The sequence below is a fragment of the Arvicanthis niloticus genome, chromosome 4, assembly GCF_011762505.2.
Source record: "Arvicanthis niloticus isolate mArvNil1 chromosome 4, mArvNil1.pat.X, whole genome shotgun sequence".
Lineage (NCBI taxonomy): Eukaryota > Metazoa > Chordata > Mammalia > Rodentia > Muridae > Arvicanthis > Arvicanthis niloticus.
The window spans coordinates 103,923,455-103,951,182 of record NC_047661.1 but is presented as its reverse complement, the minus strand read 5'-3'; the positions used below and the strand labels follow the sequence as shown (position 1 = coordinate 103,951,182).

Here is a 27,728-nt window from a genome sequence, read left to right as displayed (position 1 = left end):
CAGATTTCTAGTTGATCCAACAACTTGATTTTTTTAAAAACGAAAGTGGGGCATCACACAATGAGCGAGCACACACAAAATATTTTTAACTATTGTCATGTTTTTTAGTCGATTCTGGCAAAAAAGTAGTTGGTTCAAGTTATGAACTGTTCCCTTCTTAGGAGTCTTGGAAGTGTGCAGATGGATGACTAGCTTTACGTCAATCTGACAAATGCTAAGGTCACTATGGAAAAAGGAACCTCAATTTTAAAAGTGTCCTCATAGGACTGTAGGCAAGCTGTGGTAACTGATGATTGATGGGGGATATCCCAGCTCACGATGGGCAGTGCCAGCCCTGGGCTAGTGGTCCTGGTGGTATAAAAAAAGCAAACTGAGCAAGCCATGGAGAGCAAGCCAGTAAGCAGACATGGCCTCTTAATCAGTTTGTTTCCAGTTTGTGCCAAATTTCCCTTCATGATGGACTACAGGATGTAAGATGAAATACATTCTTTCTTCTCCAAGTAACTTTTGGTCATAGTGTTTTATCACAATAGAAACTCTTAGACAGAAGTTGGTTCCGGGCCGTGAGATACTGCTGTGACAGAGCTAATAGTATGCTTTGGGGAGGACTGTGGAAGCATTTGAAATTTTGGCTGGTAAAGCTATTGAGAGCTCAGAGCTTATGGGCCTGTTCTGAGGAACTTAGAAGATAATGCTGGAAGCAATGCAGACAATGAAGACCTTGCTTGTAAAGTTTCCGAGGGAAGTTTGGAAAATCTCTCAAAGATCTATCATGGCTATTTATGTGATATTTTAATGAAGAACACTAAAAAGTGTTTGCTTTGCTCGGACAATTAATATTGGTCCTTGGGGGCTAAAGAATCAGCTGTGATTAAAAGGAGACTAGCATCACTGAGGTGAAATTTTCTGCTAAGTGTTTCCTATGGGTCAGCACACAGAAACTGTGGCCCAGGGGGCTCCAAGGCTTTACCGTACACTGGCGGCCAACCTTGGTAACGAGTAATCACTTCACAGTTGGTATTGGTTGTTAAGACATTAAGGTATCATAGAGAACACCTAAGACTTGGCACTGTGAGGGGCTGGAAAAGATCATTGGTAAATGTGCAACCTCAAATTGCAGTAGACATTTCAGAACTACAGGGTCATGGAGAGAAGTTGAGGCATGGTGCCTTGTGGCAGGGTCAGAGCCTTTAAGAGTGGTCAGGAAAGACGACCGATGAAGGTGAGACCTCAACATTTTGGAGATGTCGGTACCACTGGACACTGGATTACAAACAAAGACAACTGCTGCTGTGGAGAGGAGTCAACTGTGTCCAGCCAGGCTGTGTGCGCCAGGGCAAGCGCTTTGTAGCTAAGAAGATGTTGAGTTCCAGGAGTCTGACCCTGAATTTTACACACTTAAACTTGGTTTTGCTTTGATTTGATTGTACCTGTGCTTTTGTTTTTCGTTTGTTTGGTTTTGTTTTGTTTTGTTTTTTTTTTTTTCCCATTTTGGGGTAAGAACATTTTTTCAACTTTTTTTTTTTTTTTTAAACAGGTGCTAGAGTTATGAGACCTTTTTAAAGATACTTTTGGGTTTTAGAGAAACATTGCAATTTGGAGAGCCTTTTAGATATTTTAAAAGAGAATGAACTTTTTGAATGTTTGAATTTTTAAGAAGCATAGGGCTTTTAAAGTTTTATTCTCTTATATTAATATGAGATCTTGAGGATGAATAGGAAAGGAAAGGTTACAGTTGAGGAATAATGTATTTGTGTGTTAAGTTCACTGAGGGTCAATTGTGCTGGCTAGTTTTATGTCATAAACAAATCATTTTAGAAGAAAGATCCTCAATTGGAAAAATGAGCACACCAGATTGGCCTGTGGTACAATTTCTTGTTAAGTGATTGAGGTAAGGTGGCCTAGCCTATTTTGAGTGCTACCACCCTTGGGCTGGTGGTCTTGAGTGGTATAAGAAAGCAGGTTGAGCAAGCTGTGGAGAACAAGCCAGTAAACAACACTCCTCCATGGCCTCTGTATTAGTTCCTGATCCCAGGGTTCCTCCTGTGACCTCCATGAATAATGGACAAGCCTTAAGTTGAAATAAACCCTTTTCTCTCCAAGTCACTTTTGGTCAAGGTATTTTGTCAAAGTTACAGGAACCCTGACCAAGAAAATGAGTATGTTTCTCATTATACTAAACATTGCATATGTGTGCACGCATGCACGTGAGTGAAAACAGACACACAAAGTAGCAAAAATGTAAAGAAAATCTCTTATTTCATTTTTTAATACGCACGTATAATGTGGCATTGTGAATGAGAATGTCTCCCATAGGTTCAGATGTTTAAATGCTTGTTCACCGGTTGATGGTGGTATTTGGGAAGGTCCAGGAGGTGTGCCCTTCCTGGAGAAACTATGTCACTGGTTCAGGCTTTACAGTTTCAGAGACTCAGGCCATTCCCTGTTTATTGTCTCTGCTTCCTGCTGTTGATTTCAGTTGGCCTTTTAGTTGTTGCTGACAGCATGTCTATAGCCTACTTCCATGAGTCTCTGCCATGATGGACTCTTATCCCTCTGGAACCATAAGCCCAAATAAACTCTTTGTTCTGCAAATTGTCTTGGTCATTGTGTTTTATCACAACAATAGAAAAGAACTTGGACAACACATACACACAAAAATGTGTGTGTGTGTCTGTGTGTGTGTGTGTGTGTGTTTTCTGACAGGGCTCCTCACACATGCTAGGCAAATGCTGTGCCAGAGTCCTGACTATTTCATAACGGTAAACTTTTCCATGTGACTGTCTCCATGTCACTAATACATTATTGAAAAGAATCAACTCTGAAAGGTCTAGTAAGCCTTTCTACTCGCTAAGATCTCCTGAAAAATATAATGAGGGGAATGATACTTATTTTCTTTGGAAGCATGCATATAATTGTAAATGTATACAATCCATTACAAAAATATCCTGCCAATAGTACCAAGTTTTTAATCTTGTAACAAACATTAACTGTGAATTAAAATATCTCTTCCTAACAAACTTTGTGCTTTTCTGTCTTTAAACTGCTGGCGGCCATCATAACCACATTACAGAGAAATGTTTTTCAGATGCATTAATCTCACTCTGTCAGGCTGGCTATGAAAAATCAATGCTGGAAAGTAGCAGAAATTCATCAACAATAAAAGAGCAGCAAGCTGCGTGATTAGGTCTTCAAGAAACCCCAGATTCACCCCTCAATTTAAAAGATTAAAATGGAAACTTTTTACAGCCAATTTTCACACAAACCCAATGTTTTAGAAAATGAAACTTCAACAGATTTGTCAGTTGCTGTCACATCACACCCCCCAAACAGCTTCTTGAGGCAAAGGCAAAAGCCTAGCAAATTTTATGCCACTGTCAACATAGTGTGAGCCTCTTGTTACAGCCAGCAGGCACAACTCAATAGGAAAAGGAGCAGACTGAATCTGGAATGAGACTCTATGAAACTTCCCATTGTGTTTAAAGACAACTAGGCATCCAGTATCAACAGTACAACAAAAATCCAGGGCACAGAGGTGCTGTGCCAAATTCTTTCTAATGAGAGCTGTCAGGAAAAGAAAAGTTGCTATATTGACAGTTTAGATTGGTACATCCTTGACATGGAATGGTTGTTCTTTCACCACTGGGCAGAGTTAATTTAAAATAATGGTTAAATAAAGCCATCCCTAAAGGTTGTGCTCCCTCCTCCTCACAGGGACATAACCACAGGTCATCTTCTTACTTGGAAACCCATTTGGCAGCAAATCTAAACTGCAAGACTTTAACTGAATGTGCATACTGACTCAGAGGTGTGGTCACTAATTCCTACAGTGTCTGGTTAGAAGGTATGTAAGGGATAAACTTGACTGATTTGTGTTGCTTCTTGGATAGCTGAGTTAAGAGCATAGCCCTAGGTGGCCTGAAACTCACTATATTGATTAGACTGGCCTCTAATTTGCAGAGACCCTCCTGGTGCTGACTCCTAAAAACTGGGATTACAGGAGTGTGTCATCAAGCCTGGCTTTGAACATGAGTATATAAAGTATGTCTCCCCACCCCCATTTAGTTGTATATACAAGAAAAATAAAAACCTATGTCTACATGTACACACAAAATGCTCATGTCGGCATTATACAAATGGGGTGGGGGATCAATTTGACTACTAATAAACTAATGGATAAATATATGTTTGAATAAACACATGGCAAAGATTAAAACATGGTTTAACAACAAAGCATGCTACCCTGGTGAGCCTTGAAGAAATTATGCTAAGGGAAAAAAGAAAGCCAACCAGAAAACACTAAGCGATGCCTAATTCTACTCTATGAAGTCAGAAGGCAGATGAGCGGTTTCCAGATTTGAGAGTGGAGAGGTAGGAATGTGAAACAGCCTTAGAGAATGATGAAGTTCCCATTTAACATGCGAAAACCTAAACTCCCTGTGGTCCATCTCAACCCAGTTCTATTCTCTCCATGTCAGTTACAGATTGTGATGGTTATTTCAGCCAGGATTCCTCAGCCTCCTAATTAAGCCTCGTGTTTCCTTTCTATCAGCAGGTTCTACTTTTTTCCTCCAAAACTCACTCTTTGTTTCCACTTGTATGCTCACATCTCTCATAGACCATAGAATAAAGGCTCTGTCCAGTCTGTCCTCTTCCTACTACCCAACATAATCATGTTTTTCCTATTTGCTCATTACACTCCAGATATGTTCAACTTTCTTTCTAAACCTACATAAGGTTTGTGTCACCTTCATCCTTTGTCCCAGAATGATATTTCCTCCTATTTTCCTACAGTTTATGTGGTAGTTTGAATATACTTGGCCCATGAGAAGTGGCACTATTAGGAGGTGTGGCCTTGTTGGAGAAAGTATGTCACTGTGTAGGTAGGCTTTGAAGGTCTCTAGTGCTCAAGATCTTCCCAGTGCAAAAGAGAGCCTCCTCCTGGGTACTTGCAGAAAAGAGTATCCTTCTGCTGCCTTCAGATCCAGATTTAGGACTCTCTGTTCCTTCTCCAGCACCATACATGCCTGGATGCTGCCATGTTTCCCTGCATGATGATAATGGACTGAACCTCTGAAACTATAAACCAGCCCTAATTAAATGTTGTTGTTTATAAAAGTTGTCTTGGTCATACTGTCCCTTCACAGTAAAAAAAACACTAAGACAGTTTATTTCCTCTCATTGTTAATACTTCAGCTTAAAGGCTACGTCCTCTGAGAGACCAACCTAAATTATCTTCATATGAGTTACTGTGTAACTTAATATACCTGATTTTCTTTTCTTGATAGCATCCAATAGCACATGTCTGCCCGCACGACTCATTGGACATCTCCCACACAAGTTCTTCATGACTGTGTGCCTATAATCCAGACCGGCATCTGGTATGTGCTCAATCGAAAGCTACTAAATTATAATGAGTGACACTAAGATAAAGCTCAATATCCCTTGGAAGATGAGAAAACAAATCCAGGTCCTCAAAAGTTCCACCATAAGAAATAATCAAATTCTAGGTAGATGAGCTGAGGAGAAAGGATAAAGATGAAGTCCTCATTTCTAACTTTCTAACGTCATGACACTGTTTGGTGAATGAGAAATGAATTGTTACATAGAATGAATATAGGCATGATTAGATGTTAACCATCAGAATAAACAGTGATGGGTAAAGAATGGGGGTTAGAACAAAAATATTTTAAAAGATTTTATGTAAGAAGGAAAAAAACAAACATATTCCAATCATACCTATGTCAATAAGACTCTTTTATCTGTGCAGTATAACATAGGCCTTTGGTAAAAGTGAACTTGGAAAAGCAAAGTGAAAATGAATAGTCTTTAAGAAGTCACTGAAGGTACTAGATGGTTGGTGAGACTGTCTGGATCAAAAGCTGGTATCATCATAACTATGAAACCAGGGAGTTAATTTAGGAAGAAGGGAGGGGGATGTCCAGAAAACAACCAATGTGAATGAACACCACGTATGAGTAATAAGCCTTATGTAACTACAGTAACAGAACCAGGACGAACCAGCTTTTGTCTTTCCAGCAGTTAAATATTATTCCTGATATATAGTAATTTTCCTCCATAAACAGTGCTTTCCTACTTATAAAACTGTGCATAATCCTGACCTATCAGAAGCTGCCTGCGGGTCTTTGCTTATGGAGAGGAAACTGAGTGTACCACGGAGACTAGCTAACTTAGATCTTGAATCCCTGATTCCCCAGGCTTCATTTTCAGGTTGAAGCAACTACTGTGTTTGTTCCTGTTCCAGTTTTGAGTCCAAATGGAACCATTCTACCAGTTACTCCTGGATAAATAAATAAGTAAATAAATTTTATTTATTTACTTATTTATTTATTTTTTAGCCAGTGTTCTGCTTTTGATCACCTCCTTCCTGGAAATAACATAAAAAAAGAACCTGTATGTGGGTGGCAGGGCTTTTCTATTATCGGCTTTCATTTAATTTCCAGCTGTTTTATTCTCACTAGCTCTCCCAAATTAAGGAAAGTAATTTAAGACTGAAAAAAAAAAGGTTCTTTTTTCAAAGTAAAAAGAAAAAAAAAAAAACTGTGGCTGCCTTGCCAAGTCCTAAGTATCAAGAGTCTCTTGGAAAAGTGATGTAAATGCCATCCTCCTAGTGTCACTGCTACCCTTCAGGCTGCTGTCACTACTGCACCTTTTTGATGGACTTCTTTCTACAGTCCCAGGAAGCCAACCCAAGACAAACCCCCTTCCTCAAATTCTCATTTTGGCTAATTTCAAATTCTTACCACGGCCTCCCGGGGGCTCTGCACCATCAATTTTCTCCTCTTCCTTGTATAACGGTTCTCATTCTCGTTCTTTTTCCCTTTCCTACAAACAAGCTTTACCTTTATTCATCCCTGAAGTTACTTCCATCGGCTTGGGCAATCACTGCTCTTCGTGCTTCCCACCCTTGGCCACCATTTTCTTTAATATGTAAGCTTTTCTTCATGTTAATCACTTCGTTCCTTAATCTCAGAAAAATATGTATTTCCTTATCTAACTGGCAAGGGTTTATTATTTTTCATGCAACATACTAGGTTCTGAGGATGCAAAAAATGGCATTAAGCTAATGACATAAAATTGTCCTAAGAACTACTTTTGATTCTGCTACATGGGAATGCAAAGCCTTTTTGTAGTCTTTGTTCTGTGTGGGCTAGCCCCTTTTCTACCAGTTAGTGGTCAAGAAAACACCTTACAGACTTACCAATTTAATGGAGGCAAGTCTTTGATTGAGACTTCCTCTTCCAAGATGTCTCTAGTTTGTATAGAGTTGGCAGAACCTAACCAGCACACTTAACTAACCTTTACAAAAACTTCCTCTTTCAGAATTTGAAATGCATCCTTCCCATTTTTTTCTACCTCCCTGATACATCATTTTCTCTCCTCTAAACCAGGCTGGCGTCTTCATTTCATCCACTAAACACAGCATTGCAGCATCCAGGCATGCACAGATCATAAACGACAGTGGCTCAAGTTCCACAAAGTAGAAGACCAAGGTTTGGGGAGGTTATAAAATTTTCCCAGACCCACAAGGAGGATGAAGCAGTGTTAACCTATGCAGCACACTGCACTGCCTCCAAAGGTCTTTTCTGAAGGACCACACCCAGTGTCCAATGCTCTTGTAGGTATTTCCTCCGGAATCTAGCTTTTATATCTCCAACACAATTCATCTTCCCTCACCAAGATCAACTGGCACCTCTCAGAGTGTTGTATGAAAAAGTCACCCTCCCCAGAAGTCTTAGCCTTGAAATCTCCCTCAACATTCTGGGCTCACTGTCTCTCCTCGATCAGCTTAGTATCCTGAATCTTGGAGTCCCTTATTCTCTGTGTCATTCGACCCTACTGCCTGACTCCTGCTAAGCAATGTCTTAGATTTAGCCTTTCGAGTGCCATCCAAACAGTGAAAACAGTTGAGGTGGACAGGATCAGGTAGGATATCAAATATCTCCAGGACAGAACATTTTGGCAGGGTTACTGATCGGAAGAACCACAGAGATTTTAATCCAGGTAATCACTTTTGCTCCCATAATCTCTGCTGTTGCAGCAGGTAATTGTGCCATCTGTCCTTAGACTCTGGAAGGAATGTGAAGCATGTGAGGATATGGCTATGACGAGCCACTGAAGGGAGGCAGGGAAACAGCACTGGACACAGGGGTCCTGTAAGTGTCCCTTGCCTCTGTTCCAGAAGCTCTGCGGATCTTCAGGTCCTTGAATGGAAGACGCTACATAAACATTAGTATGAGCTTTAAGGATTTCTCAAAGACTCCTTCCTCACTTCCTCTTTCCTTCCCCACTAAGCTTATTATAGGCAGTGTGAATAAATCATTTACATGCTGGGAGAAAAGAAATTGTACTTTCAAAGCTATGTGTTATTTTTAAAGCTGACCCCATGTCACTGTGGTCACTGTGAATGTCTAATACCACTGTTTCTAAATTTCAATTTGATTTCAGTTATTTCAAAACATACTTTAAATCATTCTGTGTATAATACAGTTTTTAAAGATTACAAAAGTCAACAAATGTTAGTTTCCATTTTTTAAAGTCATTATCATTTAAAACACAATGGTCTCAGCATCCCCATAGTCACCCTTGCTTGCTCCTGCTATGATGTCATCTTTATTTGCCATTGAAAAATTACAGGCATTTAGGATTATCATAGTGGGGGTGGAGGAGGGATGACTACACATACAGGAGTTGTCTGCCAGTGTAAAGCATTACAAATGTTTTTCTTTCAAACAGAATTAAGTAAGGTTAAGTTAAATTTCCCTCTGCTTTTCCCTGACCACATAAGATATCCATAGAGAGCAATGGGCAAAGTTAATGCTAAGAAAAAAAGTATTTTCAAAACTTGTTTCCAAAATTAGACACAAGTGGGCCTTGATCCTGCTTAAGTTCGGAGGACAGGGTTGGGCATTGACAGTCAAATGCTACTTGTGGAAATAGAATTGCTCTAATCTTTCCAGTGACTGTGTCAATTTTGAGTCACCGTCCTTTAAGTTGACAGATGGCCTTCTGCTCTATAGCCAAAGCTGTCTCCTCCTACTGGATTACCTCACCCTGACTCCATACTAAGAGTTTATGCCTACTCTGACTGTATCTTGTTACACCTTGTTTGGCTAACAAGGGAGGCCTGCTATTTTTTGAAGGGAAAGAGAGGAGAAGTGGATCTGGGAGAGAAAAGGAGGAAGAAAAGGAAGAGAAAGAGGAGGAAGCTGGAAGAAGCGGGGGTGGGGGGAGAAAAATTTAGGACAGCGTATTAAAAACCAAAAAAAAAAAAAAGTAAGAAAAAAAGTTGATTATGAATTACTTATTTGCATTGAATGAAACAGTGATCTTTCTCCTTTAAGAACAACCATAAAAACCTTAATATGAATAAAAGTCAGAGTCTTACATATTAAAATTTTCTATGATTTTTAAAAACAGAGGAAAATTTACATGGCTAAGCCAACTTAGGGAGATAAAATTTTAAACTAAAGTCACCTAAAGGAATGAATGATTTTTTTTTCATTATTTAAGTGTTGGAAATAAAGAAGTTCCTGTTTTCCAACCAGTTCGATAGATTGTGGAATAAACTGTTCTCACTGTGGAACCCTAGTTTCTTAAAACGAGAGAGAGAAGACAGCAGTTGGGTATAGTGTATACAGATGTGAGGTTCAAGGCTCTGGGTCCCTAAACATGGATTAGCAAGACCACAACGGAACAGACTTGGGGAGGCATTTCCTCCTCTGTGAGATTGCACAGACCAGCGCTAGTCTTCTAGACACAAGGATTTTGATGTTGAATAGCATCCATAGGTTAGATGTCTTAGCTGCCTTTGGCATTAAGTAGACTCCTCCAATAATTTTCACAACAGTCACAGAATACACTTGCAATCTCTAGGGTAACATTATAACACATGATTTAAAAAAAAAAAAAAACTACACTAATTATTTTCAAGTCCTCTGTTCTCTACTTAGTGGCTCTTACGGTTTTTGTATTTTGCCCCAAGGCTAAATAAAACAGAATGAGGGGTTGATAAGCAGTTGCTTGTGGCTCTCTTATCAGCTGTTTATCCCTAATGACTCAGGGCTATAAAATCTCCCCATCCACCTTCCTTCCTTCCCACGGAGCCTGCCACTTCGTGATTCACCCTCTGAGGGTGAAAAGAATTCTGCCTTCCTGCACTGGTTTCTGCATGCTCTCAAGAACAATAAACCCTTCACTGGGACTTCCTGATTTGACTGTTCCTCATGAATATCTCCTCATGATGTCCTATCTGTTTGTGTTCCTGTCTACTAAAAATTGATGATTTTCAAAACCAAGTGCAGATATCAGTTCCTCAAAGAAGTCTCCCTGACCTCTCCATAGAGCTCAGAACCCCAAAAAACACTGTACCAGCCCCAGGGGTAATTCAGCTTACTCTGGGACCGTTCACCTTGAGAGGAAAGACTCTCTTTCCTGCTTTAGTTATCTGTCAGAGGGAGTGGGACTTGGCAAGAACTATTTTTTCATTAAGGTGAAATTGGTAGTTCTTCAAAATTCAATTTACATATCCCACTGTAATTAAATGTCCTCAGTGGGAATGGACAAAGCCTCCAGGAAGCAATGTGACAATTCTGAAAACACTTAACTCTGCGTCTCAGGACTGCTCCCCCTCAGCGCATCCTACCTAAGAAGAAGTTTGAAACATTTTACAAAGGTGTGCTTTCAGTTGTATCTATAATGTACCACAATCAAGGACACAAGTTAACGGAAAGAAGAATGTAAGGCTATACAATAATCAGCTGGCGTTCACTTCCTCAGTGAAGCTGGGTGCAGTTAGTCAGAATTCAAAGGAATTGCCACAACACAGGGACATGTTGTAACTTTAAGTTAAAATGCAGGCCAAAATGTTGAGTTTGAAAGAGAGAATGGAGGAGGGGGCAGGGAAGGAAGTAGGTAGGTTAGGGGAAAGTAGTGGCCAGCTGAGATGGTTCAGCAGATTAATGAACTTTCACACAATTCTGATGACCTGACCCTTATCCAGAACTGCTGCAAGCTATCCTCTCACCTCCTGGCAAAGTCATTCGCCCACGAGTAACACAAAATAAACAAATGTAAATAAAATTTTATAATAAAAAAATTATAAACTTTGAAAAGAAATAAAGAAATAATAAAAATGTCATCAGTGTTTGTTTTGAAAGACATAAATATGTCCCCTTTTATATTTTTCTATACTTTTCTAAATTCTACATTAGTATAAGTATTTTATGTTGTAATTCATTTTACATGTATTTATAAAAATTAATAATAATCTCTTCCAGGAGTATGGCCAAAGTTGATAATTACATGTTATAATTTATAGTTCATAAATTTAAAGTTTATAGATACACTTTAAAGTAAGCGTAATGATGATGTCAGTTTGGCGATATTGAACCGGGGTTAATAGGCATGAAAATGCTACCACACCCCGATTAACAGCCATTGTATAATAGAACAAGAGCGAAATACCAATAAGAAATTTCAATGAGTTTGCTCAGAAAAAGTACAGGATTAGAAAAATCTCTGTCTAACAAGGCGGGATGTGTACTGTGAGAACTGAAGAAATAGTGCGTGAATCGCAGTTAATTTGTAAAGTGACTGTGGGCAGTCTGGCATAAAGCACCAGCCCCACTGTCACTTGCCTGGTGGCCTCTCTAAGGGGCAGCCTATCATCCATTCAGTCCCTCACTCATTTCTCCACTCATCCAAGAGTGACAAGTACTTGTGACATTATATTATACTCACCCGCAGTTGGCAGATTTTAAGATAAATTAAGAATCTCCACAGGGAACCTCAAAACTGCAACCTATATGGTAAATGTGCCCTAAGCAATTCAAATGACAAAAGACTGGACTGAAGGGCGGAAGGCCCTCCTGGGTAGAGAGAGGTGATGTCATAGGGGAGGTAGCACCTGAGCTGGGCCTTAAAGGAGAAAGATTTCAACACTATTTGGAAAGCTCACACTTCACATTCCATCCTTAGGGTGGTACCAGCCTCTCTCCTTCCTCTCTGCACTGTAGGCTCTATCTCATCCTGGTCTTAAAGCACTTCCTCAGTGGTCTTATCTCCTAACAGCCCTCTCTCACAATTCTGCATTCTCTAGGTTGGCTTCCACCCCAGTAGAGCTGGAAATACTAGATCAGAGTTTGTTAACCTGTGGGTCCTGCCCCTTTTCACAAGGTCACCCAAGACCATTGGAAAAGACAGATATCAACATTGCGCTTCATAATATTGGCAAAATGGCAATTAAGAAGTAGCAATGAAAATAGCTTTATGGTTGGGGAGGGTCACCACAACTTGAGGAACTGGATTAGAGGGTCCTAGCCTTAGGAAGGTTGAGGACCACTGGATAGAAACTCTACTCTGTAGGCAAGAAGTTATCAAGTTGCTCAGAACAAAGTCACTGCTGAAAGGTCCTAAGGAGCGATTGAATAAGTGTGTATGTGTTAACAATGTAACAACTGTCAGCCAGAAAGCCTGCTTGGGAAGTTATTGAAAAGGGCTGTAGCAAGACGGAAACTGAACTCCAATTGGAATGAATTGTTACAAACTGAAACAGGTAGGTAAGCCACCCAGGGTGAGCACTGGACCCTGAACCGCAGTCCTCTGCAAGGGCAGCAAGTGCTCTTACCTGCTGAGACATCCCTCCAGTCCTAGTTTTTAACAGGCCCGTTTCATCGAAATTTCTCTTAATTTTTAAGTGTGTATACATCATATTTATAAAATTTCTTCAAAACTAAAGGAAAAAAACCACATTACTATAAAAATTCCAAATACTCTGTCTCTTTTGAAGGCCTTTATAGAAAAAGTAAAAATTGTATTTTTATGGTTGTCGTTGATATTTTTGTTATTATTATTATTATTATTATTATTATTATTATTATATGTTATGAAAGTGTGTGAGAATGTCAGAAGACAACTTCATGCAGTTGTTTCTCTTCATTCACCTTTATATGGAGTCTAGGGGTCAAATCAAATTTAATTTACCATGTTTGTGGGATGAGCAGCCTTTCCTACCCAGACATCTTGCCAGGCCAAAATAATACATTAATACATAAAACATAATGCCGTTTAGTCCATGAATCTCTATTGTACAACACAAAACAAATTGCAATTAACCTATATAATGAATGTGTATGTTTTTCCATAGCTGAAGATCTTCCAGTTAAATTAGAAATAAGCTGGAAGGCTGGTAAGGGGTTTCACTCAGAAAATCCTCAGTGACAGTAACTGACTCTTGCCCTGAGAAAGGATAAACTTGATCCATAGACAGACAGCTTCAAAAGTACGAGAAACAGCTCAGTTCCACAGAGGTTTCTGAGCCCTTGATTACTGTTTCAAAAATAAATATACATAACTGTGTATACCAAAACTCACAAAATAAAAATTACAAATCCCTAAGTAATCTCTAAAAACAGTTAAGAGGCCTCCGTAGAAGGATTAACTATTAACCAATATTATCATCATGTGTCATCTGGATACCTGTCCAGTTCTTGCTACACCTATTTTTACAACGTACATTGAATGAAACTTTTTATTTCCTTTTAATTGCTCCATTCTTTTGGATGAGTCTGACACACTCAATACTAATGTTTAAGAAGAAACTACGAACAAAACATCTTCCTTTCCTCACTGGTCAAACTGAATGAACCAGAAAACTAGACCGGCCTCCTGCATACGAGTCTCTCACTCTTCTTTTTGTTTCAATGGCTGTTTCTCTCTGCAGTAAGAAGTGCATCGTGCAGGAATCCTAAGAACTCACCGCCGAGTCTCACACCAACTCTTCCACGGTCACTTTCCTAGCACTTGGATAACATTTCCCACTGTATTATTTTTCCTTCTAGAAAGTAACAGAGTCGTCTGAAACTTCGACTTGATCTTACGTTACCATGGCGATTAAAATGCTCTCTTTTCTCACAAGTTGGAATTCTAAATGTATTTTCCGAAATGTACCGCTCAAGGCCCTCACACCCGTAGAAATGTAAAAAAAAAAAAAACTGTAAGACACTGGCCTCTGTATGGAGCCACATACATACAAGCAAATACAGAAGAGTTCCATTCTGGGCACCAGCGGCCCGAGGGGTAGAAAAATGAGAGTTAACCTTCAGAGTAAGAGAAACTGGCTTAAAATACTTGCTCTACCACTTGCTTTTCTTTTCTCTTCTTTTCTTTTCCTTTGGACAAGGTCTCATTCAAGGTCTCATTCAAGTTGGCCTCTTAACTCTTACAGACAAGGATGGCCTTGAACTTCAGGTTCTTCTGCCCCACCCCTCAAATTCTGGGATTACAGGCTTGTTCTATCATGTCTATCTTATCCTAGGGCTTTCTGCATGAACTACAGTCCCCCACCCCACCCCATCCCCACCTTACTAGACTAGACCTTCTGCAATTTATGAGGAAGCCGCAGTATGTCATAAATAAAACCTAGCAGGGGATGGACTTGCACCGGTCTCACCTACAAGGCCTTGTATTTAAATAATGCTAAGAGCATTTCATGTTTCTAAATGATTATTGAAGATGGCATTCTTTATTGGGAGAGTAACAAAGTATCGGAAAAGTGAGGTCTGCAACTGAATGCAACCACTGATGAGGTAGGTTCCCTGCATTTGTGTACCATCACAGAATACATCCTAACTGGAATCTGAGCATGTCTGTCAGCTAAAAACAGCCCTGCTTTACTCAAAATAATTTCATCCCAAAGGGCTGAACCGCATAGAGTTCTGGGGTAGAGTTCTTCTAGGCTAGTGTGTTCAGGGCCCTGGTTCAATGCCCAGAAACATAATAAAATAAAATACATGGGTGTGGCAGCCCATATGTATCTTCCACCCACTGAGGAGATTAAAAGCACAGCCCAAAGCCTGAAGTTGCACTGAGCTTCCAAGTCAGCAGGGCTATAGAGTGAAATCCTGCCTCAAAATCCCCTAAAATGTAACAAATAAAATAATAAATAATAAAAAGTAAAACTTTTGTATTAAACAGACTCTACTAAAAAACAAAACAAAACAAAAAAAAAACAGTGCATATGTACAGATAATTGCAATAACTCTACTGCAGTGATACAATGTCATTTTCTTTCCAATCAGATACTTCATCCAGTTCCTCAAATTGCAGAGTCGGGTTTAGGGGTGGAGACTTGTGACTTTAAACCTCTTCAAACCTACACTAAGAGAAACAACTTTCCTTGGCCTCCCCAGGCGGAAGTCATCTTTTTGTCTTTTAAACACTGTATTATGTCATTCATGTTGGACTGGGGCACACTGTATTGTTGATGATGTCCATTTGTGTCATCTTTAGTTTCCTTGTACTCTGACGGCTGTAATCACATTCAAAACTCATTGAATTCTGACTTGACTTAAACCATATGTGCACATGTTTAATAACCTATGAAAGGAAGTGAACTATAAGTTGTCAATAGATAGATAGGTGGAAAGAATTAAAAGCCTGCTAATACTCCACTTAGTGTGTCTCTGGGCATTTCACTAGCTGTGCTGTTGACACAGATCCCTATGTAAACAACCATGAACTAGTTGTCAGTGATGTATAAAAACGTTGTAAAATACACTATTCCCTAATAAAATGGAGGGAAGGAAACTGCTGGAAAAAATGTATCCCAGCATCAATGGCCATCTGAAATGGCTCCAGACAAAAATATTTTAAAGATAAGATGTCAAGAAAACCCCAGTATATGGTTACTAATACATCATAACCAACATAAAAAGGATTCATAAAAGATTATTTACAAGATGAATAAATGATTTGGCAGGTAAAGGTGCATGCCACCAAGCTTCCTGATGACCTGAGTTCAACACTCAGGAACCACAGATTGCAAAGAGAGAAGCTATTCTTGAATGTTTTCTTCTGATCTACACATGCACCTGCCTGTTCCCGGATGGACACACACTCACACATACTCTCTCTCTCTTTTTCTTTCTCTCTCTCTCTCTCTCACACACACACATACACACAAAAAATAAAATATATTTTAAAAAGATAACTTTAAAAATGATTTATTATTGAATTTTCATATTTATTTCATTTAATATCAATGAAAATGAAAGTGTTCACCTAAATGTATAGACAAAGATCTTTTTGTGGATGGGCAGTCTCTCACAGTCAGAGACAGAGAGTATTTTTAATATCACAGAGGGATACCTGACATTACACTGTTTAAGTCTGTCGTATTGTTGGAAAGCAGAAAACATTCTGATTATCCCCTGGATGCCGATTAATATATTTTCAGCTCTTAAAGTAGCTTGACTATCAGCAATAATCTAATTCATTTGCTGAAGAAAATAAATGTCCGCTGTTAAGGCCTACATAAGAAAACATGGATGACTGTAAGGAAAGCGGTCTCCAGACACGACAGGAATAACACACATGTAAACTCTCACAGAGACTGGTAGCATGCATAGCGCCTGCACTAGTTCAAGCCAGATGGGGGCCCAGCACAGAGAGGGAATGGGGACATGTGCTCCCAACCGCTATCTAAGAAGCTATGTGCAATTGACATCTGCTTGAAAGAAAAAAGATTAGTTTTCTCCAGTAGAGTTTCACTGGGTATATCAACCACTGTTAAACGTAGGCCCCATGCCCAGTGATAATGGCCAACACAGAGCAAACCCAATGGCGTTTGTATAGACTTTTTTTTTTCTCATATTACTTTGTTTAGGCATTTTTTTTTTTTTTTTGGTCTTTCTAGTTTTTGCTTGTATTATTATTGCTTCTGATACGTTGTTTTTACAAGTTTTTGTTTGAGCTGTGTGTGTGTATGTGTGTGTGTGTTTCTTAACTTTTTTATTGTATTCTGGTTTGTTTATGGTTCTTGATTGACTGTTTTCTTAAGAAAGGGAAAGGTGGGAATTTTGTGAGTGAGGAGATATGAAGGATCTGGTAGGAGTTACGAATGAAAAGTGTGATCAGAACATACCATATGAAAATTTTTTTCAATAGAAAAGAAAAGAATATGGGGATGGAGAGAGCTCAGCTGTGAAGAACACTGGTTGCTCTAGCAGAGGACCAGATTCCATCCCCAGCACTTACATGGTGGCTCACAACCATCTCCAACTCCAAGCACATGTGGGGGCCTCTTGCGTCAGATAATTATCAGATACTTTTTATCCCGGGGGGGGGATATAGAAAAACTTTTAAAAGAGGAAATTAAGTATGACTGAACACAGAAACAAGATATTAGCATAATAAAATTTATATGATTTACCACATTACAGAAATATAACTTGATAAATTTAGCAATGAAGTAAATGTAGAAAAAATATTCATGTTGCATGTTTACTTCATGCTTATAATTAATTTTCCTTTTGTGAAAACAGTGGCTATGGCGTGCCTGGTAGTATAGTAGTAAAGGCTTTTTAAGAATGAAAACACACAGTATAAAACGGGTATCAAGAAGTCATCACTCCTACTGAGAAGCTTTAAAATGCACCATCTACCACATGAACCGTTTCTAAAGGCATCGGCTTACTGCTGTCTTCACATCACCTAGTAACAGCTAACAGCTCTAACCAGGCCTAGAGGACAGACAAAATATAGACCCACGCTGGAGCAAGTGAGCACTGGATAGGTACTAACTAACCTAACTGTTTGGATCAAAACAAAAGAATATCTAATAACTATGATGCACATACGAGACTCGTTCCACCGGCCCTCCTCACTCCTTACTAAGCACGCCTAATTAAAACAGCTTCTCAGTACTCGTAATTACGTACATGATATCAAATGTTGGCCACCCTTAGGGTGTTTTCAAAAAAAAAATTAATAAGAGGCCAAATGATATATACTGAGCCTACAAACTAACGAATATGCTTAACAACACTAATACAGAATGTTCTGTGTGCATATGCGGAGGAAGACACAGCAGTGAAATTCTTCAACAGACTCTGAGTCTCCCAAATGTTATGTGTGTGACTAACAGTGACAGCCAATGCAGCCAGCGCTGTCTGCAGAGAGCCCATTACAGTCTAGGCACAGTCAACAGCTTGAGTGACAGCAGAGAGGGATGCGCAGATCCGTGCAGGAATCCGACCAAATGTTTGGCACTTCCCATTATGGCCTATGATTTATTGACAAATGGCACGTTCTTTTTTTTTTTTTTTTTTTGTCTGTTACAGCTAGAAAACGTTAGTTGAGGGCAAATAAGACAGTTAAATAGTAGAATAGTAGTGTGTTTGCCTAGCATGTGTGAGGCCCTAGGTTAAATTCCCAGCACAAAGAGGATTTAAAAAAAAAATGAGCGGTAAAAATTTCCTTGTCTTTAAAATGCATAGCCTTGCCTTTAATCCCAGCACTTGGGAGGCAGAAGCAGGCAGATTTCTGAGTTCAAGGCCAGCCTGGTCTACAGAGTGAGTTCCAGGACGGCCAAGGCTATACAGAGAAACCCTATCTTGAAAAACCAAAAAAAGAAAAAAAAAGAAATAAAATGCATAGCCTTAATGAATAGATTTACAAAGGCATGTTATGTCAAATAATATAAACAAAAAATTGCACAAAAATTGTCCATTCCACAAAAGTGTCTGTTGGAGCTCCGAAAAACTATTGGCGGGAGCTGGGGGAAAATTAAACACAGTATATTGCACTGAACTCTATATTTGTCTTTGAATGTTTCTCACTATAAAATATTCCTATATGAGGCTATCTCACAAGCTGTTGCCTGTACATAGGATATGTTCTTCTAGCTGGGCTGCCCTGTCTGGCCTCAGTAAGAAAGGAAGCACCTACCCTCCCAGAGACTTGAAGTGCCAGGATAGAAGGATACCCAAGGGTTCCCCCATCTGATTAGAGGAGAAGGGGAAGGGGAAGGGGAGAAGGATTGTGGGAGCGGTGACTGGGAGGGGGTCAGTGAGTGGGATGTAAAGTGAATAGTTAAAAAAATTAAACTTGTAAGAGTTACAAAAAATAAAATGTTCTTGCAAAAACCTTTAAACTAGATTATTGTAAAGGAAGTGTTATTAAAAGAAAATTTAGCCGGGCAGTGGTGGCGCACGCCTTTAATCCCAGCACTTGGGAGGCAGAGGCAGGCAGATTTCTGAGTTCGAGGCCAGCCTGGTCTACAGAGTCAGTTCCAGGACAGCCAGGGCTACACAGAGAAACCCTGTCTCAAAAAACCAAAAAAAAAAATTTTAAATTATATATATTTTAGTATTCATTTTTATTTCATGTGTGTATATGACTTTTCTTCGTGTAAATTTTACCACATGCATGCGGTACTCATGGAGGCCAGAAGAGGGACTCAGATCTTCAGGAACTGAAGTTACAGACAGTTCTTAGCCATGTGGGCACTGGAAACCAAACCCTGGGTCCTCTGCAAGAGCAGCAGGTGCGCCTAACTGCCACACCATCTCTCCAGCTTCCACAACTTGTATTTTAAAATACAGTCTCTAAATATACTTCATAAATGTCAGTATGCACTTGTTCTCAGCAAGAAACAAAGCACATAAGTACTTAACAAATGCTGTAATAATCACATTTCATCCTAGTCACTCTGTCTCAAAGGCCTTCAGAGTTCTCAGTGCTGTCTACTTGAATGTTCTGTCAAAGAAGAAAGCACAAATTCTTCCTTCAGATAATTTGTAATTCAATATGGGTACAACTGCATCAAATGTATACACTACAAAATAAAACTATTCTATAACCATCTCCAATTGTGTGTCAATACGAAAGAACGCTGCTGAGCGTTTTGGAGGAATTATTATATTCTTCACATACAACTGTAATAAGTAAATTTGTAATAAGGAAAACTGGTAAGATCCCGTGAGACTCATTGCATAAGCTTTACCATTTTATTGATAAAGAATCTGAGATCTTAGAAAAGTTCATGATTGGATCAAATGTATTCATTTAGTGTCTGAACCACTATTTGAATCGGGCCACATCAGAACTATCACTAGATCCACAATTTGCACATGCTCTTATGTTAAGTAAGACCTTTGATATAAAGTAATGGAATTTGATCATTACCACATTCCCACCATATAATATGGAAGCTGATATTCACCACAAGCACGCTTTGTGGTAGGCAGTTCTCTACACTATACACTAAGCCAAACAGATCCATCAAAACCCTATAAGGAAGGATTCTACCTCACCCCATTTTACAGATGAAAAGACTGAGGCTCAGATTAAAATGAGTAAATTGCTCAAGATTACCTAGCTAGCAGGTACAGGAATCAAGACTGAAAGCCAGAGCATATCACTCCAGGACAGATGACGTTGCTGAGGGGAGGGGGAGGAATATAGAGCAGAGAAAGCTGAAGAGATAGCTCAACAAATGCCAGAGAGATCCTTGCTCTTGCAGGCTAGAGAAGTTCAGTTCACACCACCCACACGATGTGGATCAGATGTCTCTGACCTCCAAGAGCACCTGAACCTACATGTACACACACACACACACACACACACACACACACACACACACACACACACTACTACTACTACTACTAAAAATAATTTTAAAAAATAATTAACCAAAAATAGCAAAGGAAGGTAACAAGAGTGTCTTCTGACACAGGAACGTGATTTTCAGAGGCTCAGCATGAGTAGTCGAGGTCTATGGTATACGGAGAAAGTGCTGGAAGCCAGTCAGGCTGGGTACTCATCTACCATGGAGGAGAAAGAGCCCAGACAGCTACACCAGTCTGATGTGGGGAGTATGAGACAAAATAGATAAAAAGTGATGACTCATTAAGGAAAAGTGAAGTACCCAATTCATTTGTTCTGAGAAGAAACTTAAAGCCATTAAAGAACTTGGAAGACGCATGGTAGTACCCATCCCCCCAACTCATAGCCCACCATGGCCAAAGTACCTATCACACTGGAAGACATAACATAATCATTGGGAATAAAAACCCAACTCAATGTTTTCAGTCTTCTTCTTCTTCGTTCCCTTAAATTGGCATTTCTACTTCTGCATCCCCTTGAGATTCTTAAAAATAAATAAATAAATAAAAAGAACAACTTCCGCTGGAGTGGAGGCTCAGCTCGAAAGGGAGATGTAATTAGCATAGCACGTTCTCATTAGCTTTCATGCTAGGACACCACGGTGCTCCCGGTCAGCTTACATATACCTCTTTCTCAGAATGATAGCAAATCAGATGAAGAATATTACAATGGAATTCTATCCAAGTGAATAAATAAGCTGAAACCTAGAGTACAACTTCAAAGTAGAATTTGAAAATCCATTTACCAGAGCAGAGGACAAAGGCAATGAATGATGCCCAGCATCTTTAAGTGGCATGTCTTAAAAGATATATTCAACGAGGAAAACTAAGTCTAATGGAATTTCCTCTCATTACTTAAAATAAACCAGGTCACTGAGATGGGACTGCATTATGGTATTCTGTTCCTTTTGATTTCAGTTTAATTTCATCAAACCATAAATTCCCTCAGAAGTATCGTAGGCATCGTAGTCAGTATAACTCCAGTGTTTCAGTATATGTACTTTTGTTTGATTTTAAACACAATAATCATAATCATAACCATCATAATGTGGGCATACTGCTCCGAGTTTTTTTTTTTTTTTAAACTTATGTCAACAGCTTTCAGGATGAAGTATCTCTGTGGCTATAAGCTGAAGGTGTAAAATATTTTGAATGATCTGGTGAAAAGTTTAATTCAGAAGACCAAGAAAAGGCCTAGCCTACACATATCAAAACCAAGCTAACTTCCTAGATTACAGCAACGATCTCTTCCTACTTCCCAAAGCCACTGAAGTTAAATATACCTCGCTGTATTAAGTTCAGCTGTAACTACAACTGTAATATACATTCAACTGAACCATGACCCATTTTTTTTTGTCTCAGAAGTGAAAGGGAATTATGACAGCTATGAGACTTGCATTTTTTCCATTCTAAGGTCCTTCTGAAAGGATTTCAGCAAGGCCCCTCATGACATTTATTTGCTTTGCAACATATGTATTCATATTACTACTTAGAAGACAGCATTTTAATAACTCGTTGATAACAATTATATTTTTCAGTTACTTTCAAATTAAGACCAAGAGGCCTTTGGCAAGGAAAATTAGGAGTATGTAATATGATACCTAACTCTAAAATTCAATTATAACTACATGCTATAATTACTTAGAAGACACCAACAATTCACACAACAAACACAAAATTAACATATATAAATAAATGTGGTTTAAAAATACCCACCCCTAGCAGAAAGCTTTTTGGTGTTGATAATTTTGGCAGCATACTCTTGTCCAGTAGGGATTTTCATACATCTTCTCACCACTGAGAATGCCCCCCTGGAAACCAATAATTAGCAAGTCATCAGTATAATCAGATCTAGTATCTACTTACAAACTCACAAATCTGAGCGGCTTTATAAGTCTTTAATGGTCTGTCACATATCAATATAATAAAAGCATCATCTAGAAAATGAGCAAGTCTTTCCTGCCAACCCAAATCCTTTTTAAGGTTGTGGAATAAAAGTAATTTTTAATTGACTAGAAACACACAGATTATTAATCAACAAAATAGAAGGAAATGCCAATTACGACCACTCTTGTTTGCACATGAAATTTGAAAACAATTTATAATTCACACTCACAAAACACCAAATGCTCACAGCAAACCCTGCAAAGAGCAGAGCCGGGGAACAGAAGAAGAAGAAGAAGAAAAACTGCTGCATGTTTATTTCGGTAAGAAAGATAATTAACATGGTTCCAAGTAAGTAAATATGGTAATTGTTTTCATTAAAGCACAAATCTCAAGCTCACTGGTGTGCTTTAACAGGTCCTGGGGTAAGGTGATTTCTCTCTGCCTGGTTTGGACTGGGGGAGGGGAGAGATTTGAATTAAGCTGCTCTTCTGACATGTCTCCATGTTTCAACAGCAGATCATCTATAAAGATATCATTTTCATTTGATTTAAAAATGCTCACACTTCCTTTTATGCAACTGTACAAAAACCTACAGCACACACACACAAATGCATCCTTTCCCTGACAGTGGAAATTAGCGATAGGTTTGGGGCTTGATGCTTGGTAAACCAACACTCCTGGGCTGGGTCTCTGGTTGCCCCTGTGCAGATCTTCAGTAGGTACCCTCTCCCTCCTTAACATCTCAAGGAAGTTCTGGCACTTCAGTGGAGGAGGTCGTTTTACACTAGCTAGGCTACCCTGGGGAAGCGCTCTCACGGGCTCCAGGGCTTTCCTCTGCCTGGATAAATAAATCCTCTTAGAAACGATGTACACGTAAATCCTAGAATGATGGTGAGCGAGTCATCTTAGTGCAAAGAAGGATAGTGGATACAGAGCAGGGACGTTGGGTTCTGTTGGGTGGCCCTTTTCCTGAACGGAACAACTACTTGGATGCCGAACCAGACTCTCCACCAAGCCAAGTTGAACTTTCGGCATCGTTAAATATGGCACCATCTCTTAGAGCGAGTGCTCATTAGCTCATCCGAACCTGGGTCAGATCGCGGATACAACGCGGGCTGAGCAAGAGATATCTATTTACCCAAAATGTGATAAATGTTGCACTTTACATGCATCTCCTTTCCTCTCTGAACACACACACACACATTCACCCTCGCGTGCGCGCACACTTCTCAGGATGACAGCTACAACTGCAGAGATCGTAAATTCACTAAGTCTCCCGTGGAGAGGTGGAGGACCCGAGGAGATGGGCTGGGGATTCGGGGCACCCGCCACAGTAGGGCAAAGGTTTCCTCCTCTCTGTGCCCCACCCGCACCAAGCCTGGGTCTGTCACCCCGCCTTGGCCCGCGGGCTCTCTGTCCCCACGAGGGAGACGAAGGGTCGCGGGGAGGAGATGCCAGGCAGGGACGCTTACTTTCCGAGCTCCTCGAAGAGCTGATACTCGTCGGTGAACCGGGTGCAGGTGGTGGTCGAAGCCATGGCGGGGTCTGGACCGTGCGACGGGCGACACGCGAACAGACGCGGCTTCCCGGGACTGGCGCCGCCGCGCTGTCACCCGGGGCCGCCCTCACTTTCCTTGTCCGAAAGTAGCTCGCCGGCGAGGGAGTGCGCGCAGGGGCGGGGCGCGCGGGGCTAGGTGGCCAGACCAGCCCGCGCCGCGATCCCTCCTCCTCCTCCTTTGGCCACGGCCGCCGGGCTGAGAGCTCCCGAAGGGGCAGGGGGGAGGTGACAGGAGGGGCTGCCGCGGTCACCGAGGCCGCGCGGAAAGCTCTGCTCAGCGCCCGGGGTGGCGGGTGAGGGCCGAGAGTGAACACCCAGCCGGTCGCTCCTGCGGGCAGAGGCGGCTCTGGTGGCCCGCGCTCCCTTCCCACGGGGCCGCTAAGCTGGAAACCCGCGGGGCGACCGAGTGCGCTCGCTCGGCTCGGGCGAAGCTGACAGCCGCGGCTCCTCCCCGGCGCCTCCTCCTGCCTCTCCCCGCCCAGCGAAGCCCCCTCCTCGCCCGCCCCACACCTCCCTCTAGCGACTCCAGCCGCGTCCCTCCGGGCTGCTCTCCCGCAGCCGTCTAGGGAGACCGGAGGGAGATGTGCGGAGCAGCCGGGAGCACGCTTAAGGGGACGGGACTGAGATGTCGCAGTGACCCACGAAGGGACGGAAAGATGAGGGACGACTCGCAGCACCCACACCCGGGATGTCTCTACCCCGGCGGGTTGGCCGCGGTGCCGGGGAAGCCGAGAGAAGGGTGCAACCCTTGAATCTGGGCGCGGTTTGCTTTTACTGCTCACAGACCCGGGTCCTACATCCTCCCGGCTCGCAGCGACTGCTGGGGGCTGCCAGCCCCAGCCACCTCTGTTGCTCCGGGGCTGTCCCTTAGCTAGGGGCAAGGATGGTCAGGGGACCACATTTCGCTTCAGTTTTTACTGTCACCTCTTCTCCCGTTGTTTTCCCGACTAGGGCGATCCCCATAAGCATTTGCTTGGCCATAAATCCTAACATAAAGAAAGCCAAAAGTGCACCACTCTGCCACACCTTCCTTCCTCTCCAGAGTAACTCCCCTGTAACCTCAGCAAGTTCTGATAGTAAGAAGGGTTCTCGCGAGATGTCCCACGCTGGTGGCGAGGGGGTGGGGCGGTAGGAAGGTTGGCTGTGGGTCACGCGACCCAGAGGGGGGCTGACGTCATTGTCATCACGTGAGCGTGTCGAGCCTGTTTCGCTTTGCGGAGGGAGAAGGGAGAGGGAGAGGGAGGTCGCAAGTTCTTGCATTCTCAGAGAGCAGGCCAGGTAGGGGCACAGGAATGTTCCCTATCTGGAAAGCCATTTAAGAGTTCAAGAACGTGCCTACAATTAAGCATATCTGTCACTGTTGCTTAAAAAGTAGCCTGGAGAAAAAAAATTAGCATGTAAGATAGGTAAGTTGTAACTGGTTGCTAAGATATTTTTTGAGCCTTCTTTCCAGTTCTGAGTCTTTAACAAACTCGGCAATTGCGAATTTAGAGGCCTACGGAAAATAGAGAAACATCATGATCTTTTAAAAATTTTTCTTTAGATTGTTGCTTTTTGTTCTACAGCAGGAAACCATATCATTCCTGCATTTCTTTTGGTTATTTGCTCGTGCTTAGAATCACATCATGGACTTAAAATTTCACAGCGGGAAGATGATAGCTAACTTTTAGTTAGGAAGCCCTTACAGGCTTTTTTTGTTGCCTTTTCTGGACAGGCTATTAACTCATTACCTTGCCCACTGTCAGGAGTGTTCCCGGTTCTTTTATTTTCTGTTCTAAAGAATGCTATGAGTGGCCTTTGAACTGAAGTACTCAAGATGGTCATAAAAATGTTAAATGCTTTTTTTGTTACAGATTTTGCAAACATTGCTCACACTTCTAATAGCCCTCTCCCACTCAACACAAGAACATACTTTTTGCATTTAGTCATCATTCAATGTCTGCATTGTTTTGCCCATGAAAATGTCATTTACTGGCCTGGTTTACTATAATTTTCCCTTCAATTTTACTTACATCATTTGATGTTCTTCCCACGCACTAGCTTCCTAGTGCGGGTTTTTGATGTTGCCAAGCACATGGTACCTGCACGTGCCCTACTTTTTCTAGACCTCTGCTGCTCTGTTGTCATTGTGGACGCATCCTTAGAAGCTTATTGGAAGCTCCTCTGTGGTTTTTATGTAGCTTTGATTCCTTTTTGTTTTTAAAGCAAATCTTGTCTTTTATATCCTTAAATGTAAACAGTTTTATTCGTTTGGGACAGGGTCTCAGTGTGTCTCCTTAAATGGCATGGAATTCACTATGTAAACCAGGCTGGGCCTCCAACTCAGAGATTTACCTGCCTCTGCATCCCCAGACTCTGACTAAAGGCATAAAGCACCATGCCTGGCTAAATTTTAACATTTTTAATAAAAATATTGAAATGCATTCGGGTCTTAAGTCTTGTCCATAAAAGACAAGGTTTACCTGGTATAAATGTAGTGACAAAGGAAAAAAAAGAGATAATACTAAAAAGTTAAAAGGAGAAAAAGTAGTGTTTAAGTATTAATAAGCAAGCTAGAAATTGAAAGGAAGATAATTTGGTCTTGACTAAACATTTTTTGTTATATAGCTTAAATATATGACTCTCGGTTATAATGGAATAATTTAATTCTTCCTAAATCCAAAAGTGAAAACAAATATAAAATTTTAAAAATGAGCATAATAAATTTTTTACAGCTAGGAAGAAATTTGTTCCTTAAATACCAATGCAGTGAAGTCTACATAATTACAGTATTTAACTCAGCTGTTAAAAATAACAGTAATTGTAAATGGCTAGAGTAATTTTGAGTCTAATAAAAAGTAACTGCATTTGATGTATCATTATCAAGTTAGTATTTGTAGAGAAGAAACTTGTATATTTTTATACTTTTATACAAATAGTGTTTAATCTACACCTGCTCTGTTTGATCTGTTTTGTATTCTCATTAAAATTATTTCTTTTATTTAAAAAAATTTACAATTATTTCTAAAGTTAGGACCTCCTTAAGATAATAGATTGAGTTTTTTTATTGTGTTTGTTTGTTTGTTTGTTTGTTTTGTTTTGTTTTCCGTTGCAAGCCTAGCCTTTAACAACTGAGCCATCTCTCCAGCTCTGATTATATTTTCTTTTAATTCTGTTTCATCACTTTAGGAATACCTGCAAAATAGTTAAAATTTTAAAATTCGTACTTGGGGCTAAAGAGATGGCTCAGTGGTTAAGAATTCTGACTGCTCTTCCAAAGAACCTGGGTTCAATTCTCAGCACCCACATGGTGGCTCACAACCATCTGTAATGGGATCCAGTGCCCTCTTCTGGTATGTCTGAAGACAGCAATAGTGTACTCATATGCATAAAATAAAAGGCATACTTATAAACAGAGTGACTCGAATTTAGTGTCAAATGTGTTTATCTTGAGTCAAGCAAGTGTCCTTACCTAGATATTCCAGTGAACCAAGAGGAATGAAGGAGTAATAAAGAAAGCTCTTAAGAATTACTCATGAAACTTGGTTAAAACAGTGTGACAGATTCTCTTCAAACTGGACAGTGGTGACAGGACAGTTGTAACTTAATCTTCTCAGCTCTGATTCAAAAGAGGACAAGCAAAGCTTCACAACCACCGAGCATAGGGGAGGCCAGTGGGTGTAAGCACTGAGCCTTTTCTTTCTCTTCCCTCATTTTGTTACATGGAATTTAAAGTTTCAAAATTTTAGTATTCTCACTCAGAATGGACAAGAGTCTAACGTACATAGTATATACTAAGACTTAGCATTCACTGATTTTTTTTTTCTTCAGACAAA

The 27,728-nt window shown here is 40.5% G+C and overlaps 1 protein-coding gene across 11 annotated transcripts in view; it reads right to left on the bottom strand.

Annotated features, from left to right (window-relative positions):
• The window catches only part of Camk2d (calcium/calmodulin dependent protein kinase II delta), a 246,679-nt gene extending 221,721 nt beyond the window's left edge, over positions 1 to 24,958 (bottom strand). For 10 of the 11 annotated variants that reach the window (XM_034501227.2, XM_076933223.1, XM_076933220.1 and 7 more), the window contains exons 1-2: positions 23,828 to 24,037; positions 22,185 to 22,279 (exon numbers count right to left, since the gene is read on the bottom strand). In XM_034501227.2, coding sequence (XP_034357118.1) covers positions 22,185 to 22,279; positions 23,828 to 23,892 — 160 coding nt within the window. In that variant the 5' untranslated portion in view covers positions 23,893 to 24,037. Of the gene's footprint in view, positions 1 to 22,184; positions 22,280 to 23,827 lie in introns of all 11 variants that reach the window. The other variant, XM_034501223.2, reaches the window with a different exon arrangement.
• Positions 24,959 to 27,728: the final 2,770 nt, after the last annotated feature.